General features: G+C 39.3%; 1 protein-coding gene across 14 annotated transcripts in view; it reads right to left on the minus strand.

Moving 5' to 3' along the window:
* The window catches only part of adgrb1a (adhesion G protein-coupled receptor B1a), a 177,356-nt gene that overhangs the window by 55,760 nt on the left and 102,471 nt on the right, over positions 1–19,125 (minus strand). For all 14 annotated transcript variants that reach the window (XM_037075329.1, XM_037075330.1, XM_037075322.1 and 11 more), the window contains 3 exons: positions 11,259–11,334; positions 7,477–7,579; positions 7,334–7,377 (listed from right to left, as the gene is read on the minus strand). In XM_037075329.1, the coding sequence (XP_036931224.1) occupies positions 7,334–7,377; positions 7,477–7,579; positions 11,259–11,334 (223 nt within the window). The remainder of the gene's footprint in view (positions 1–7,333; positions 7,378–7,476; positions 7,580–11,258; positions 11,335–19,125) is intronic.

Genomic DNA, 19,125 nt, shown 5'->3' on the forward strand with positions numbered 1-19,125 from the left:
TTGGTTTTGAGAAGACAGCAGCATGAAAGTTATGTGCAGTTATCTTGCATTCACAGATGATCTACACTACCAGTCAAAAGTTTGGACACACCTTCTCATAAAAGTTTTTTTTTTTTTTTTTTTTTTCATTTTCATGACTATTTACATTGTAGATTCTCACTGAAAGCATCAAAACTATGAATGAACATATATGGAATCATGTAGTAAACAAAAAATAAAATAACTCAAAACATGTTTTATATTTTAGATTCCTTTGCTTTGATTATTGCTTTGCACACTCTTGGCATTCTGTCGAAGAGCTTCATGATGTAGTCACCTGAAAGGGTTTTCAGAAACAGTCTGGAAGGAGTTCCAAGAGATGCTGAGCACTTGAGTTTAGGTCAGGTGACCATGGAGGCCAGGTCATCAGGTGCAGCACTCCATCACTCTACTTCTTGGTCAAATAGCCCTTACACAGCCTGGCGGTGTGTTTGGGGTCATTGTGCTGTTGAAAAATAAATGATGGTTCAACTAAACGCAAACCAGATGTGATGGCATGTCGCTGCAGGATGCTGTGGTAGCCATGCTGGTTCAGTGTGCCTTCAATTTTGAATAAATCCCCAACAGTGTGACCAGCAAAGCAGCCCCACACCATCACACCTCCTCCTCCATGCTTCATGGTGGGAACCATGCATGTAGACTATCCATTCACCTTTTCTGCATCGCACGAAGTCACGGCAAGAAGATCTCAAATTTGGACTCATCAGACCAAACCACAGATTTCCACTGGTCTAATGTCCATTCCTTATGTTTCTTGGCCCAAACAAATCTCCTCTGCTTGTTGCTTTTCCTTAGTAGTGTTTTCTTAGCAGCTATTTGGCCATGAAGTCCTGATTCACACAATCACCTCTGAACAGTTGATGTAGAGATGTGTCTGCTACTAGAACTCTGTGTGGCATTCATATGGGCTCTAATCTGAGGTGCTGACAACTTGTGATTTCTGAGGCTGGTGACTCGGACGAACTAATCCTCAGCAGTAGAGGGGACTCTTGGTCTTCCTTTCCTGGGGCGGTCCTCATGTCGTGGCGCTTGATGATTTTTGTGACTGCACTTACGGACACATTCAAAGTTTTTGCTATTTTTTCAGACTGACTGACCTTCAGTTCTTCAAATAATGACAGACTGTCATTTCTCTTTACTTAGCCGATTGGTTCTTGCTATAATATGAATTCTAACAGTTGTCAAATAGGGCTGTCAGCTGTGTACCAACCTGACCCAACCCTATTAAGAAGGCAAGAAATTCCACAAATGAACCCTGACAAGGCACACCTGTGAAGTGATAACCATTTCAGGTGACTACATCATGAAGCTCACTGAGACTCCTGGCTATTTTCTACTCTGTTTGTCCTTTGAGCTCATTAATATCGCCCCCAACTGGCACCGGCATTTCGTACACACATGTTAATTTTGCCCCAAAGTGAGGCAAACCATAAACTCACATGCTGCCCTCTAGCGGATCAGTGGGTCTGGTATATGCTCTGGTGTTGGACGGGGCTGCCTACCAAACATGTTGTGTATTCCTATGAGAGTGTCAGTAATAAATTAAGTAGACTGAACTCATCCCCTTAAGGGCAACAGCAGACTGATGCCAAATCACATTTAGTCCTAGTATTTATAGTGCATCAGGTAAGACATACTGTAAACAAAACAAAGTAATAATGTCAGTGTGAGTGAGAGTGAGAAAGACAGAAAGAAGCTGCTGATGTTCTTGTTATTGATTTCAGGAGATTAAAGCAAGTGAAGGCACAGGCTGCTTCACAGCTCTTATCAACATGTCAAGGACGCCTCCTCAGATTCCAATTTCTCTCCCAAATATTAACTCATTAATCATAGCTGCTGTCCAAGATGGATTTTAATTTAGCATAGAACATTTCTCCACCCAGCCCCAACCCTGTAACCAGACACAAAGAGATTAGATTATTTGTCCTTGCTATTTTTCCTGTCATTATTTCTCCTACTATGTTGCTTCTTATGCCTGGCATCAAAGCAGTGATCAAGGTCAGTGTCATTAAAAACACACACATTTCATAATCTCTCATGGTTTTTCATTAAAACTGCTTTCAACACAGTTTTGAACTGACTGATATCTACTATTTGTCAGATGCTAAGATTCAAACATTCACAAAGACTGAGTGAAATCTCCAGAACTGAGAAAATAAAAACTCAGATCTGGCTCTGGCTAATACGGATTAACAGCCTGGTTTTGGCTGCATGTGGAGGACAAATCCATAATTACTGATAGCACATTCAATGTGGGAATGCACGTTCCCATTATCATAAGCTGTGTGTATGTTGTGGCTCTCTCATCCCTGGTTTACATTAAAACATAAGCACCTGTCATCCGAGAAAGACCTGTGAGCTATTCACAAATCAACATCGGGCTCACACATTCTTTTAAAATCTCTGCAAAAATGTCTCTTTTTCTATTTGTTTCTTTGTGCTTGTACACATTAAATATAAGGCAATGTTAAGTTTGAAAGAAGAAAAAAAAATACACTTTCATTAACATATGACTATTTTCTTTTCCCTATAATATATTAAAAATGTATTTCATTTAATTTCATCTTGATATAAAAATAGACATATATATAAACATATAAACATAATATAGAACTGCTAATACAAATTATTATACACACACACGCACACACACACACACACACACACGCACACACACACACACACACACACACATTTATTAAAAAAACACATTTAGGAAGCACCATGGTCAAGGAAATTCACCATTGCTTTTGTCACCTTTTCATGTGACATATCTGTGCAGCAAGTACTGAGTTCCAGACAATAAGACAACGAAATAGAACCAGCTTCAGCTTTTTAGTGAATGACACAGTATTCTTTGAATATGAGCCATCATTAAAAGGTCTGGTTCTATCTGCATTTGAGATAAATAAAGTTTATGGTAGTGTAGAATTTGACAGAATACTGCTAGAAGAGCTAAGTACAGCTGTAGAAATTGTCTCAACTGTTACCTTTGAGCCATATTCTTTTTCATTGTTTTCGGGTGCTGCCATTAAAATCCTTTCAATTTCTCTTCTTTCCCAAATCACCCCCTTCTCTGTGTTTCCCTGTTTGCCTTGCTCCAGGTCTATATGTGCCACGCCAAACTTCTTTTAATCCCTTGACTGAGGCCATGAATGTTCTGCTCTTCATCTATTTACCAGAAGTGTTCAGACCCATCTAAATGCAAATGTTCAAACCTGCATTGCAAAAAGGCTGCACAATTTTTGCCTCCTTCTTTCTTCCTCTTTCTTCCCGTGCTCAGTGCTCACTCTGACATGCTCACGCTATTTTCATGTCTTAAACAAATAGGACACTTAAGAGCAAGGGGCGAATGTGTAGTACTTTGAATCTGGCCACAAACACAGTACAGCTGAACTGTACAATATATATATTTAACTCCTTCTCTGTGCTACCATGCTTGCCAGTCTCTCTCTGTCTCTTTCTCTCAGTAGACTCCGAACTACTCTCTGTTGTGCATGGTGATGTGTGTGCGTGGGTTTGGAGTGGGAGGAAAGCTGTGAGCGACACTTTTAATTTTCCACATGCTGCATCAATGTCGTAGCAGTGATAGCGTGGGGTTAGCGTTTTCCCAGACACAAGCTGTGGAGCTGTCCAACACACTCAGCACCTTTCACTGGGGAGCAGTGCACTGACTTTGTCAAGATACTTTTTTTTTTTTATTAAAAAAAAAAACACTGTGGCCAGAAGCAGATTTTTCAGAGGGAACATGGTGTCTCCAAACCCTCCTCTTGTAGTACCTGGAACTACCATTTGTACTATGTGTTAGCGAGTATGCTTTCAAATAATTACAAACAAGTACAGGGCGGCTCAGTATAAGCTGAACTTGCCAGAATTATGCATTTGTTATATTGATCTGATGTGGAATAATTTGAACAGTATATCAACTCTAAAATAGAAAGCTGAGAAATTAACACTGGCCATTTTTGCCATGCTAGTGATCCTTGAATGAACACTGTTCATCACATCATATGATATAATATCGAATGGTAAAATGGATGATTTAAGTTACTTTAGCATGCTGCACTTACACAAAGTCAGTCGCATAAGATTATGGTAAGACAAGGCAAATTTATTTCTATAGCACATTTCCTACCCAGTGGAAACCCAAAGTTATTTACAGATTACACAGGCAAACAAGAAAAGAAAGAAAGAATTTATAAAAAAAACAACCAAAGCAAGCAGAATTGATGTAAAAGAGAATTAACTAAAAGCCGTAGTGAAAAGGTAGCTTGGATTTAAAAGTAGCTAGCACTGTCTTGAATCTGAGCTCTTTTGGTAATTTGTTGATCTGTCTAATAGCTGTCATAGGAAGACTTGTCAACAGTCCATTGCAATAGTCCAGCCTACTGGAGATAAATGAATATACCAGCTTCTCCAGATCATGTTCTGAAATCATGTCTTTGATCTTTCTAATGTTTTTGAGATGGTAAAAGACCAATCTTGTTATTGATTTAACCCGAGTCACCTGATTTCAGGATAACACTGAGGTTTCTAACTTAATTTCTACTCTGAAGAGACAGACTGTTAAGTTGTGCACAGATTTTTAATTCTTCCTCATTGGTCCCAAAAACAGTGACTTCAGTTTTGTCCTTATTCAACTTAAAGAACATTTTGGAGCATCCGGCTACTGATTTTTCTAATGCACTGTCATGGGGAGTCAGTTGGACTTTGTTTGTATGGTGACACTGCTATATATTTTTTGTGTATCATCTGCATACATGCGATAAGAAACCTTAACAGTTGTTATAACTTTAGTTACTGGCAGTATGTAAATATTAAAAGAAAAACAGAGGACTAAAGATTGACCCTAATGGTATGTCATATGTTGTTATTTAGTGTGCCACAAGCTACCAGTGAACACAAAATAATATAAAGAACAAATTGAGGGCTGACCAAACCGGTGTTGTAATCTGTCTTAATATGCCATGATCAGCTGTATCAAATGCAGCTGTGAGGTCAAAAAGCACAAGGACTGAGACTATACCAGAATCAACTGTGAAAAAATGTAACTTAGAAACCTAATGAGAGCAGTCTCTGTACTGTGGAGGAGACTAAAGTGCTATACTGGAAAATGTCAAGATGAGTGTTTGCTGTGAACTGTTTAATATGTGTAGTATATCTGTTGCCGGGCAATTAAAAAACTCTGAGGTCTTCCTAGATGTCATAGTTAATTCAGTTTGGGTTTTCTGCCATTAACTTTGCCACATAATCATTTATGAAGTCTGACTTGTGGGGCATTCCTCCACAGTGCTGTTTTGCTTACCTGAAATTAGATTTTCTCCTATTGGTGCAATTTCATCCATGGTATTCAGGATTCTAGAATTAAAGTTGTCCAGAAAATGATTGACTAATATCGACATAAAATGACATTTTTTTTTTTTTAGATTCTGTCAGACCTGGTGTGGGTATCCATGATAACAGAAATAAAGCGCTGAAATGATTAGACTAGGGAGTATCAAAGACAGTGAGACATGGCTATAGTCTGATCTGGATTGTCTGCATGAATGTCAAAAGATCAGTAGTAATTATACTCTGCTGTTTAACAAAACACATATATTTAGATATTTAAAGGGACTGTATGTAGCAAATTAAAGTTGTTTGCAAAAAGGCACGTCTTTGAATATAAAAGCACTTCTTCCTGTTCTAATAACATCCAGAATATTAAAGTTCGGGGGGTAGGCACGATAAGAACGGCAGCTCTGCTGTTTTCAGGCAGCCGTGTTTCAGTTATAACCTAAAATCAAGTTTGTTATGTGGTGAAATCATTCATTAAAAATAATTTGCCTGCCTGGGATTGTACATTTAGCAAAGCCAAATCATGCCAGGTTAAACAGTTATTGTCTGATGACACTGAATAGCAACAAGATTTGATAATTATTTCAAACTTAGTTGTATATAAGCTGCTACTGGGGCAGGAGTTTTTTATTTCTTTTTTAATTTTTTTACTATTTTTTTTTTTTTTTAATCACCTGATCAGGACTAATCTCAGTAGCATCTGTGAGTCAGCAGAAGAATTTACTGGATTGTACGGCAAGATCAATTTTCATCGATAGCAGAGAAGTTTGGATGAAAGTGGTGAGATTTAAAATGTTCACTTCCCTTGTGAAAGGAAGTGAAACTGTCCAGATAGATAATGTTACATTTGAATTGCAATATGCTTTTAGCCAAATGTGGAACCGGCGTGAACAGCGGAACTTGACAGCACCATAGCAAGAGGAAAAGTTTGGGCCAGAAATGTTGTTCAAGCATGCAGCATGTTCATGGGGTGAATCGAGTCTACTGTGAGCTTCAAAGACCGGACGGCTTGGACCACAGCCCTGGTGGACACTGCAGGAAGGTAAGCCCTCATTGCAACTGATGGTGCACAAGTTTTCCAAATTCTGAAACTTATTTTCAAGACGCAGTATTTCTGGTGGCAGAGCAGGGGTTGCCTACTACCAGACTCCAGGGCTCGGGCAGAGTGGCGCAAGATTGGAACTTTGTTTTGCTTAGAGACGGCACTAGATGTCTTCCCTGAGGTACAGAACCGATGCAGAGGCCAGGTCACCACCAGCTGCCATTGAGCCTGACCAAGGGAGAGTTGGATTATCATTCCCACAGACTGGGTAACAAGGCCGGCGGGACTGTACCAAAGGGGTGCCGCTAAGGTTAGCTCAGGTCACAACAGAGATCTGCATCAACTAGGCCACTGCAATGTTGGAAAGCCCCAGGATTAGCATATCCCTTTCATCCAGTTTGTTTTTTGGTTGAGAGATGTCAAATATCAACTTGGAAATGGTACATTCACAAGAGCCACACAGCACCATAATGAATGTACTTTCGGCCATGGTCTCAACACTCACTCCAGTCCGATGTATAGAAAAGATAGGACGATGCCTGGAGAGGTATCCATGCTCAAATAAAAATAAAATTATTATCATATATAATAGTCCTCAGATATGGCAACCAGCTAGCTTAGCTTTCTGGCTAAAAACAAACCAAGCTAGCAGCACTTGAGAATTGGCAGTCAGGTCCTGAAGTCAAAAATCCAGATGTCTAATGAGCAAAACACAACAAAACTTTTTAACATTTTGGTGAAAAGAAGATTCTAAGAAGTGAATCATAAAATCACTGCCTAAAACTGGTATAAATGTCAAATTTCCACAGAGCTTCTGTCTTACATGCATCACGCCAGGTATCCGTATTACTTGACAGTATATAAACAAATATCCTGATGCTAAGTTCTTAGACACAACAATGTAGTGGATCCTACCTGTCACTCTCATCCCAGGATATACAGGTCTGGTTGCTGGTACCCTATTAAATGATGAACATAAAAAACATGTTAACAGCATAAACAAGTACCGGTACCAGTAATAGAACATCAGAAATTGTTTCAAAGCAAAAGGCACTCACGTTGTACAGATGAGAGAACTCAACTACAACTGGAGCGGAGAGGGAAGCCGGGGTGGGCTTGATTGTTACTGACAGAACCTTGGAGTTGAGGACTGTGCTGTTTCTAGAAGAGGAAAGAAAGCATAAGTGGCTAATCTGTACCGCTGCCACAGTGGTGCTTTGAGCCAAATCTTAGCATAAGGTCACAATGACAATGTTAACATGCTAATGTTAAGAAGGTACAATATTCACCATGTTTACCATGGTAGTTTAGTGTGTTTCTAGGCTTATATTGGTGCTAAACGAAAACCAAAAATTGTGCTAGATGAGAAGCCACAGATCACCCAAGTCATTAGGGTATGTCTGGATACCATGGATATATGTCCCAAATTTGTGATCAATGTAGCACATATTTTACTGGATAGATAAAAACTTTGACCTGTTGGGAACCATCAAAATCATACAATGAGGTCCTTGAATAGCTAAATTGTATGGAAATCCATCCAGTTGTTTTTAAATGTTTTAACATGTCAGTGGAGTTAGCTCAAAAGCAATCAACAAAATCACTTGGATACAACATGTTGAATGAAACATTTGACCTGCTGGTGTCTGCCTGTCTCCGGGCACCAACAGTATACACATCTTATAGTAATCCATTCAACAGTCATCAAGACATTTGGGTCAAAACTACCTCATGGTTGTGCTACAGGAAAGTCAATTGGATTCATCCACTTGGGACCATGAATACACAGTTAGATCAAAAAGAGAAACTTTAGGTCTCGCCACAATTTGACATGACTTCATACCATAGCGGGATGATGACTCCAAACACATCTCAAAGCCTTGTTAGAACTACTTGAAGACCAAAGAAGCCCAAGTTCTGACTGTCATGGTCTTTCCTCCACACACACCTGACCTCAAACTGTTAGGATGATATTTTTAAATAAACAAAAAATTCATTTATTTTGACTGTTGCTCTCAGACCTTTGGACTCTGTATATATACTGTATGTACAAACCTTCACCTTAATCATTTTGTCTGAAAGTGGTGGAAAGATATTTCCATACTATTAAACTGAAATTCATACATATTATGACATATCAAATGTTTCCGAATAACATGTTAAAGAGGACTTGAATTTCAAACAATGACATCCATGGTAGGTCCACAGTTCATGTCCAATCTGTTTAAAGGTACTATCAAAATGAGCCTTGATTGGTTAATGAACAAAAAAAATCTAACAGATTATTGCCTTGTGTCTTCGATGAGCTTGCCAGAATCTCCGTGCCCTGTTTCAGAAAAAAAAAAAAGATAATCCTACCTACTAAGTAAACCCCAAATAGTTTAAGGTTTTTTTTCTATCATCTGAAGTAGTCCAAATTGTTTTTCAGTACTGTTTCTTTGAAAATTTGGGGGACATTCTATTTTACATTCTCACAGCCTGTTTAGTATGCATTGAAATTTCTGTTTTCATAGGTACTATCAATCATGTGGAATGAGACAATCAGAAAAAAAAAAAAAAAAAAGTGAATTGCTACAGGAAGTACTGATGCCGAAAGCTTCCAGTTGACCAAACATGTTCAGCAGCCCATGCTCCGTTTTCCAGCTCCTCACACTGTCACTGTATCCTCTACGCACAATCACCCTCTCACCATTCCAAAACACAATCAGTCAACTTAAATGTTTGTGTCATATAGTCTCTTGCCTCAAACTCATCTGCTTTTCCTCGAGGGGGGAATCAAATGCAGAAAAGGAGAGGAAAAGAAATAAAAAAAAAAAAAAGTGAAGAAAAGCAGAGAAATTACAGATCGCAGCAGCAATCCAGAGATCCAGAACAGACATGTAGGAGGACTGGAGAGAGTGAGGGTCTGCTTCACTTCCCCTATGTTACCAGTTCATTATGTGCTTTTACCACATTATCATAATGGAGAGCTTCTTACCACATAGAACTACACAGAGCTATACATATGCTGCTGTGTTAAAATGCATGTTAATCATCCTGCAGGCAGCAACAGCAACTTCCTCCAAAAAATCCCTATACTCACAGAGATAGAAGATATACATGAGGCCACCCACTGCTAATGTGCTGCTGCTTCAGCATCAAATCCTTATTTTCATTTAGCTGGGAACATTGACTGCAGCGCTGATGTACAATGCCCTGACTCTACCATGATGAACTGGAACAACTAGCACATTTTTGTAGTAGGATATGGAATATGGTTCAACTGTTCCACAGCGTTAGCAACCATATTTCAACATATATTCATCATATTACATAACTATTTCACGTAGCTGGTTAAAAAAAATGGATGGTGAACACCAAACACTCCAATATTGGAGTATCGTTGTTTTCAGTGTGACTGAAACATTTTTGCTTTCTATTAAATTAACTGGATGTTAGCTGGAGTTAATGTATTCTTCTTAATGTATTCTAAATTTAAAGGACTGTTATTGACTGGAGAAGTTCAAGTTAAAACATTTAATAGATAACTTTATTTTATCCAGTAGCTGATTTAAGTGTCTGCGTAGACTGTTGATGTATGTCATGTGCAAAGGTAGAATTGGTTTTAAGGAGTTCAGAGTCGATGGATGGGTAGACAAACTGTGGGCCATTCACTCAGGAGTTAAGTTTCCTATACTCTCTCTTTTTTTTTTCTTCAAGAAGAAAATAGTCCAAGTTTAGTTCTCTCAATCATTTTCCTCACACCACGCAGGTTGAGGCCACAGACAAACAATGCTGTCCTGTTTATAGGGGCAGTAAATCACTCATGCAGTTTGTTTTGGAAGGCAATTACCATAAATATGTTGTTGTCCAGTTAGGAGGATTGTACATTTGTTTGTCCAGCTATCACTCTCATCTGTCTCCCTACCTGTCTCTCAAGCATCTCTATACATATAATAAGCCCTTTGTCAACTTGAGGACTTAAATCATGATATTTTTTTGGAATATACAGCAAAACTACAAATCAGGCACAGTGGTGCTGTGAGCTAAATGTGAACACCAGCATACTAACATGCTCAACAATAATAATGCCAACATGCTGACCTTAGTCTACACATGTAGTATTGTAAAGTACTGCTGTTTAACAGGCATAATGTATACCATGCTCACCTTAGTCTAGCCATGTAGGATTGTTAATTACACTAAACAGAAGTACAGCAGGGGTTGATGAGAATGTTTAATAGGTATTTGGTCAATACCCAACCTGTAGGTCTATTTACACCTAAACTACTTCTTCTACCTCTTCTTCTTCTTCTTCTTCTTCATACCCTACACCCGCTTGTTGTTTCAGAGAGTGTAGATGGTGCACTTGTTTAGTCAGTGGAAGCAATCTGTGACAGGGGTAATCTGAGACAAATACACTGAGTGTGGAACGTTTTCGTAGACGATCAAGTCAGCAGTTTGACAGAATAACCTCAATTCAAGGTCTATTTCCCATCTTATTCTAAAATCTTCAAGGTCTGCTGAACTTAAGATATTTTCTAGTACTTTTTTGTTGTATCTACAGTGTCCTTGAAAAAAAATGTTGAATCCATTTTTTTTTACAATCCTGTAACACATTTATGCATGGGTGCCCTGAACCAAACTGTAAAACAGATTAGGCTACATTCTTTTAAACTCAGTTATCACATCTCTGCCTTCCCAATCTGAAAGCATCTTTCTAAATACCCCTGATATGGAGTTTCATGACCAGAGAGAGCCTTGACATTTATGCAGCATCATGGCCAGAGGGAAACCTGGTGAACAATCAACAATGCCTTTAATCTGTCTGCTGCGGTAGTAAAGAAGTCAGTAGTCTTACCTCTGCAGGGTCAGAATGCTGCCCAGGTTTCTGTACAAAACGATGCCGGTTACAAAGGTTGAGGACTCGTCTGTATCTGTGTTGGGAAAGAAAGAGAGGTGCGCACACTGAGACAGGAGTGTTTGGATGAGTGTTCAGAGAGACTGAATGGTTCAGTTTCTGTTAGTACTGTGGCCTGCCATAGAGGAGAATGCAGGTCAGCCATGCTGCCTCCACTCCTCCAGCCCCCAAGAGCTCTTTACACTGGAACTGGCCTACATGACTAGTCAGCTATAAACGCTGTCTCTTACACGGCTGTACAGTTGCATACACACACACACACACACACACGCAGGCACAACTGACACAGCGTATCTCCACAGCGGCAAATAGTACAGCCGCACACTGTTGTCACTCAGGGACTAAAACACAAAAATAATAAAAACTTACAATTACAGAAACAAAGCTCTGATAAACAATGTGCATTTTACTTTAGTGGAGGATAATTAATGAACCTAAAATAAAGTTGACACAGAAGTGTCAAACTATGGTACAACTAAGTTAGGGGCCTCTAATAAGGAATAATATTATATTCAAGTTAATCTGGTTACCACTATTTTGAACATAATTGACAGACATTTCTAATTTTAAATTTGACTCCATGGGCCCCTAGAACTAAATTCGATAAGGACTCTTGCCCTTGCCCTGAAAAGATTACAATCTGAGGCTTGCGTACATAAATTTATGATATAACCTAATTTCCCCTTAGGGATTAACTACCTATGTGTGAATGTTGTGAGGGGGATTTTAGTTTGTGTTTGTCATTGAAATTTGTCATTTGAAATCTGGGTTGTCAGTCTAGTGTCAAATATCATGAAAGGTATTACGCAAGCTGTGTAACTTACATAAATCATAGTATTTCCTCATCCAAATCCCGTAAATGTCATCTTTATTCAGATGACACCATTTTATGTTGTATTGCAACGTTGGCACAGTCAGCCAATTAATGTCTGCGATCGTCATTTGAATAACTCCAACTCCATCTGTATTATCATAACTTCAGAACAATTCAGAAAGACAAAAACAAACGGGTGTTGTTCACCAAGTCTACAATCTCCTTACATTCATTTTGCAGTTGGTATGCATAGAGTGCCTATTACACTCTGATTGCTAAAGTGAGACTAACTTGGTTCCCTGCACATAAATGAGAATGCTTGCTTCCATAGTCAAAAAAAAAACAAAAAAACTATTGTTAAATCTATTTTGGATTATGGTAATGTTATATATGGAAATGCTGCGGCCTCTACATGGAAACCACTGGATGCTGTACACCAGTCAGTCCTACTGTTTATATGTGGCTGTCCTTACAGAACCAACCACTGTATGCTCTACCAAATAGTGGACAGGCTGTCTTTAGCCCAGTGGTTGGCATTGGCTGTCAGTAATATACAAATCTTTTTACTACAGATTTATGTGTCTGTTACTCTTGTATTTATTTACTTATTTATTTATTTCTACTTGATACTTCTTTGTATATTTTTCCCTCTTTGGTATTTACTCCATAGCATGGTTGTCCGTTATGTTATGCATATGTCACAGCGATATATGGTTACAGTCACATAAAGATAATGGATTTAGTAAATAAAATGTGGTTAAGGTGTAGTAAAACAGTCAAGTTTCTATATGGTTAAGTTTAGGCAAATAAAACATGAGGTTTGGGAATGAGTCTCCCTAATGGCCTCCTTCTTTATCAAGGTCTGATGAGCATATGTGCTGACAAACATGGGTGAACAGACGTGTAGGCAGACTTATCCTTCCATATCTCTGCATGTAAAGAGCACCATACTTATATTTACATTTAGTGCATTTAGCAGATGCGTTTGTCCGAAGCGACTTACAGTAATTTATACATAAATTCATACACTGATGCAGGGCCGGCCCAAGGCATAGGAGAACTAAGAGGCTGCTTATATTCTGCTTATTTATTTTATTTTATTTTATTTTTTTTACATATTAAATGTATTTAATATGTAAAAATAAATTAATGATTTAATAAATCATTCAAGACAAAATGATTCTGATTTCATGATCAATATACCTTCCTACAACTGCTGTGTCTGCCAGCGTTTGAGTCATGTGCAGAAATTAGACAGGTGCTGTCTGCTTAGGGCCCCCAAAAGGCTTGGGCCAGCACTGCACTGATGCTGGTGGCTGTCATGCAAGGTGCCAACCAGCACATCAGGAGCACTTTGGGGTTCAGTCTTGCCCAAGGACACTTCGACATGCAGAATCAAACACATAAGTCAATCAGATAACGAGATGCTGGTTCTACTGGTGAGCCACAGCTGCGAACATCATCGAATATGAATGTGATTTCAGTCATACTACGTAAAAATCACACATGCATCAACAGCAAGGGGCAGTAAGCACCTTGAGCCGCTAGTGACGACCTAGTCTAGTCTGTATTACTGACAAACATAGAATGGTCCAAGACGATTCATAACGTAGATTGAAGACACCAACTATTGTTGAGTGTGTGCATGTATCATCTCCTGCAAGGCTACACAGTGGAATCCTTGGTGGAAACTTCTCTACTTACAAAAAAAAAAAAAAAAAAAGTAAATATAGAGCAGGGGTATTCAGTCAAAATTAGAAGAGAACGTTTCCTCAAGCGAAAACCTTGAACATCATATTGTTGGTATTGTAGTGTATTTATTGTATTGTTGTATTAGAATTTAGTGCCATTTGCAGAAAGTTGAAGTAACCTAGCAGTTATATAAACATCTATATGAAGTCAACAACTGACTGTAGAATTAAATAAAGTATGATTTTATAATTCAACAACACTTATTGTCAGTTTTTACACGAAATGTGTTGGGGTTTTTTTTCCTCATTTTAGGCAAAAGAAGAGATGCATTTCATAGATAGATCTCAACCAACTTTGCAATACACAATCTCAATACATCTTAACAACTGAACAGTGTTCCTTTCCCTCAGAGAATAGAGCACAAGCTTTATCTGCCAGGATTTTATCTGGGCTGAATGGTATCAGGGCCTTCTTCATAAACATGTGTAGCTTGGACGCTGTATTTTTAAATGTCAGCAGTGCAGAAAGCCGCTTTTATTTTCTGTGTACTTAATTCAGATTTGAGTGGGTATGTTTGCTTGAAAGTCATGCTTCCTGTGGCACTTGACTTACCAATAGTTACTATGGTCAAGTCACAGTGAGACTGGATTTGAACTGCCCGTGCAAAGAACGCACATGCAAGGGTTCATTCTCGATGGCTTCTTTTTCCCTTTTAGAGCATGCCGTGTGAGATATCTCTTTTCTGACTCTTGTACTCCTCTGACAGTTGTTGTGTGCATGTATTCACTGACTCGAGTGCCCCACTTGTCCGAATGCATTGATTTGATTGACTGACTTGTCATGTGAGATGATTAACAACACACGCAATGGAGTTTTTTTTTTTTTTTGTTTGTTTCAGGGGTCTGCTTACACAGCTGCTCTGGGCAAATTACAAATGCTTCGTCAAAATATTATAATTCTCAGTATTTTAAAAGCCTGTTTTAACACATTGCAGGTACAGACCCAGATGCCATGCTGTCCAACCCCAACCTCTATTATTGACCTCTGATATAGAGATTACAACTGCATGACAAGGACAGAATTAGGTAGCTTAAATTTACAGCTCAGCATTATCGAGAGGAACAACAACGCATGGCAACACAGTGAGGAGGTTGACCTGCCAGATATATATCCAGTTTTCGAGAAATGTTCTGTTAAAAGAAATGGATCACTTATGTCATCCACACACCCTATATGATACATTGCTTGCATGCTGCCAACGTTAGCTAAAAATGTCGCTGTGCTTTTTCTTAGTAACATTTTATTAATAGAGGTGTATTAAATTCAGCATTGAGTTGGCTTATTGTTTTCTGCGCTTATTTAGTGTACTAAAGGCATAATCAAGACCAGGGGGGAAAAAAAAAAAAAATGGAAGGAGAAGACAAAATAAAAATGTCTCCTTCTGGATGGAAGTGCTGGATAGAGAGTAGTGAACACAATGTACTGACCACTCAGTGAACAGTTTGATATCACATGCATAAGCCCTACATAAGGGTGCAAAAGGTGTTTTTGGAGAGAGTTTATTGATGAGTCTCATTCACAGGCTCAGTCTGAATTCTCAGACCAAGGCACCAGCCCCAACAATCAACTTCCATTCACTATGGACCGGCAGCTGACTGAACCTACAATCCTGAAGTGTCATTATTTGAGGAGTTTAGTATGAGACTCAAAAATCAACTTTCTTACGAACTGGACCTTTAAGGATGACATAAAATATGTCAAATCCCTGATCAGAGGTCAGTGCTTCCGCCTTTTGTCTGTAATGGTTACATGATTATGATCTGCATTACAGAATGTCTCTGAAGTTATGTGTAGCCTATAAGGACTGCATTCAACTAAACGCTGAATTACTTCGTGAAAATAGTGAATGACTTTAACTTTTAACTTTTCAACAGTGCAAAAAGTGAAAGTTTAGACCAGAGTCAGAGTGTTGGGTCAATATTTTATTAGCCTCAGGTCATCCGATGCTCTGGATGCCACAGCGACATGATCGGCACATGAGCGCCATTGATCCAGGCAGAAATTCAGCCACTGAGCTGCAGAAAAGTTCCTGCCATGGAGGGAATTTGTCAAAACTTGACTGCTTGAATACATGAAGGCACAGACAGGCCCAGGGCGAGGAGAAGCCTTCTCTTTCCGGCTGCTGTGTCAAAGGCGGAAAAAACACAACTCCATCTGCCGGGCCATCTGAAGACATCCAACTCTTCTGCTCCAGCACACTACATGGCAGCCCGAGAGCACAAAGTTGTGTGCCAGGCAGCAGGCAGAGGCTGTAGCTCCCAGGCAACAGCTGAGCTCCCATGGGCATAAGGGGGGAACTGAGCAAGGCATCTGTGTGTATTTGTGTGTGTGAGGGGGATGAAGTATTATTTGTCCTGCTCAGTCACTCTTTGGCTACCCCATCCAATATGCTCAGCCAGATTGTCTGTGCCCAACAAGAGCAAGCATGGAGGGACTTTAACAAGTGATTCAGTAAATCATATGTCTGCGTCTGAGAAATGAAAACTGTTCATAGCCAAGTATCTATTCATGAACATTTGTTCACATTTGATCTATGTACTTAATATTTGTTTGCATATGTTGAAGTGTAAATATGCACTTACATGTAGTTGTGCATAAGCAATGCAATGCTGAGCTTTATGACATGACCCCAAAAACACATTCTATGGAGTTTTTAAGGAGGGTTTGTCATATTGGGGGTCTTCTCAATCAGTTGGTGGGAGGAAGTGAATTAAAAACCCTCTAACAGCAATGTGCACTAGTGCTTGCCTGATATACTCCATTACATCTTAACAGTAACACACATGCCAAGAATGGAGTAAACATCATACAAATTTAACTTAAGTCCAGCTCCTCTGTCAGATAATATTTTACTCATGCTCATGAACTTTTGCTGTATGTTGCCTTTTAAATGGAGGCTTTCAGTAAAAGCAACAATGCGAAGTGAAGTTAACACACAAAATATGGAATATATTGATGTCTCTAAATTCATTTGATGTGTATCATTATGAATGCATGCAAAATAATGCCCTGGTGATTTCTTTTTATGTACTTGCACAGAAACAGCATGTGATTTAACAAAGCATCTGGGGAAGTAAGGGTGTCTGTTGGTGTCCTTGGTTGACTACTGCATCCTGCTCATTTAGGACCATGTGCCCCACTGTTTAACTGCTACCACCCTGAAGATGTCATTTATAAAACATGGCCAGAATTCAAAGGCAGACAAAAAAAAACAACAAAAAAAAAAAAAAACATAGGGGGCTGCGTATCACTACAGTAACCAACAACTGGCAAATAAGTGGTCTTACCAGACAGTATGGGCTGGGGCTAGCTATCTGTTACCGATACAAATATTTGGTGATTTAGAAATCCCATATTCTGATATATCGGCCAATATATATAGGCTAACAGCTGATCGGTGGGGAAAGGTGAGTCCATGGAGTCAATTGTTCAGGTGTGCAGCCTTCAGAGATAGTAGCACAGCCCCAGAGCTTGTAGGGACAACTTGGCTTCCCTTTTCCAACAGAAACGCTTTTCGGAGGGAAGTCAGTGTTGTACTTTTCATGAACAGTTCGAATGTGCCTCTCAACATTCCACTTCTTAGAAATTGCGATGGTAGTTTGACTAATGCACACTTTTTTATATCCCTTCGTTTGTTATTTATCTATGGAAGCGGCTAACTACTTAGCTTGCTTGCACATTTGTGCATGCATGGTGACCCGTGACACGTGACGCTTGACCCTACATGAAGAGATCTCAGACTGGCCGTCCTGTACGTCAATCAGGTGGCATAGACTGGACCTGTTGTAGAGTGCCCTCTGGTAGACGCCAACACTCATAACATGGTTGGAGGGCGTTTGTCCATTTTTATTTTATTTTTCAAATATTCATTTATTGGCCATTATAAATTCCAATACCAATAGTTTGGAAAATGCCTAATATAGGCGATAAATCGGTCTGGCTGTACTTCATAGTTCTGCAACACAGTACATTGATGTCTTTGGAATAACATCAACATCGTGGTGTTCCTCACATTCTGTTGATAGTGTTTGTTGAGCTTTTGAATGTTTTAAACTAAAAATCTGAACATGTATTACACACTGCTCCTATGAGGGTTCTCTCTGGAGGTTTACACCTCTATTGTCCTTTTGGAGCTTGTTCTCACTTTCTTCCACTGAACCACAGGTGGTGATAATGAAGAAGAGGACTGCCAGCAACTAAACATTGATGTAAACAATCCTGGATTTAAAATAACAAATCAGCTTAGCAAATGTCTAATGAGGAGGAAATGGCTTCTTCATATTTTATAATAGGCTCTTATAGAGTTTCATACTGATTGTTCCTCTAGCCCCTAGCAATGGTTCATTTAATGTTCAGCAGCATTAAACAAAGACACGTCTTTCTTTTCTTTTTTTTATACAGACCATGCCATTTCTTCACTTTATATATAAAAAAAAAAGAGATGGGAAAAGCGACTGATCAATCAGTGTAAACAAGGCATCAGAGAGCCATTTTAATCCATGAATGCAGGTCCAAGCTGTAAGCATAAAGAGGGCTGGCTGCTGGTGTGACATTGCCACCACAGAGACACATCTCTCAGCTGGGGAGGAAATTGTCTCTAATTGCTCCTGATTGGCTCCTGTTGACTCCTGATTAGGAGTGACGGCCTCATTAGCATGCTAGCAGTACAGGGCTTTCTTTAATGGTCGAAAACATCCCAACTGACAAATTACCCCACTGCTACTGAAAACTGTGTACCTAACACCTGCCTGCAGGGAGAAGTCTCTCTCAGCTGGTGCTGTTCTTAATCACTACTCGTGACGCAAATGCACAAATATGCCTCCCCACTCATGAAAATCAATATTGATACTGAATGATGCTGATCCAGATTATATTCAAGGACAACGGGTGCGCCCACCGAGCCTCCAAACAGGGGAAACTCAGGCCCAGGGGAATCGAACGAGCAACCTTACAATAACAAACGCTGAGCCACAGCCACACAATGTGTGTGGAGGTGCATGTTGATACAAGATTGACCAAACCACTGAGGGGCATCTGACCAGGGACACCAACTTACAAACTTAGAAACACAACACACATGTTTTGTGTCTCCAATTATCAGACATGTTTTCATTCCACCATACATACAACAATATAATTTAAAATATGTTTTTAAATGATGTAGGATGTTGAGGGGGACACATCTCTATTCTGCACCTCCCCACTCCCACCCCCTCCAATGCAATGGATTGCAATTACAGT

This window comes from Acanthopagrus latus, chromosome 17 (assembly GCF_904848185.1).
Source record: "Acanthopagrus latus isolate v.2019 chromosome 17, fAcaLat1.1, whole genome shotgun sequence".
NCBI lineage: Eukaryota > Metazoa > Chordata > Actinopteri > Spariformes > Sparidae > Acanthopagrus > Acanthopagrus latus.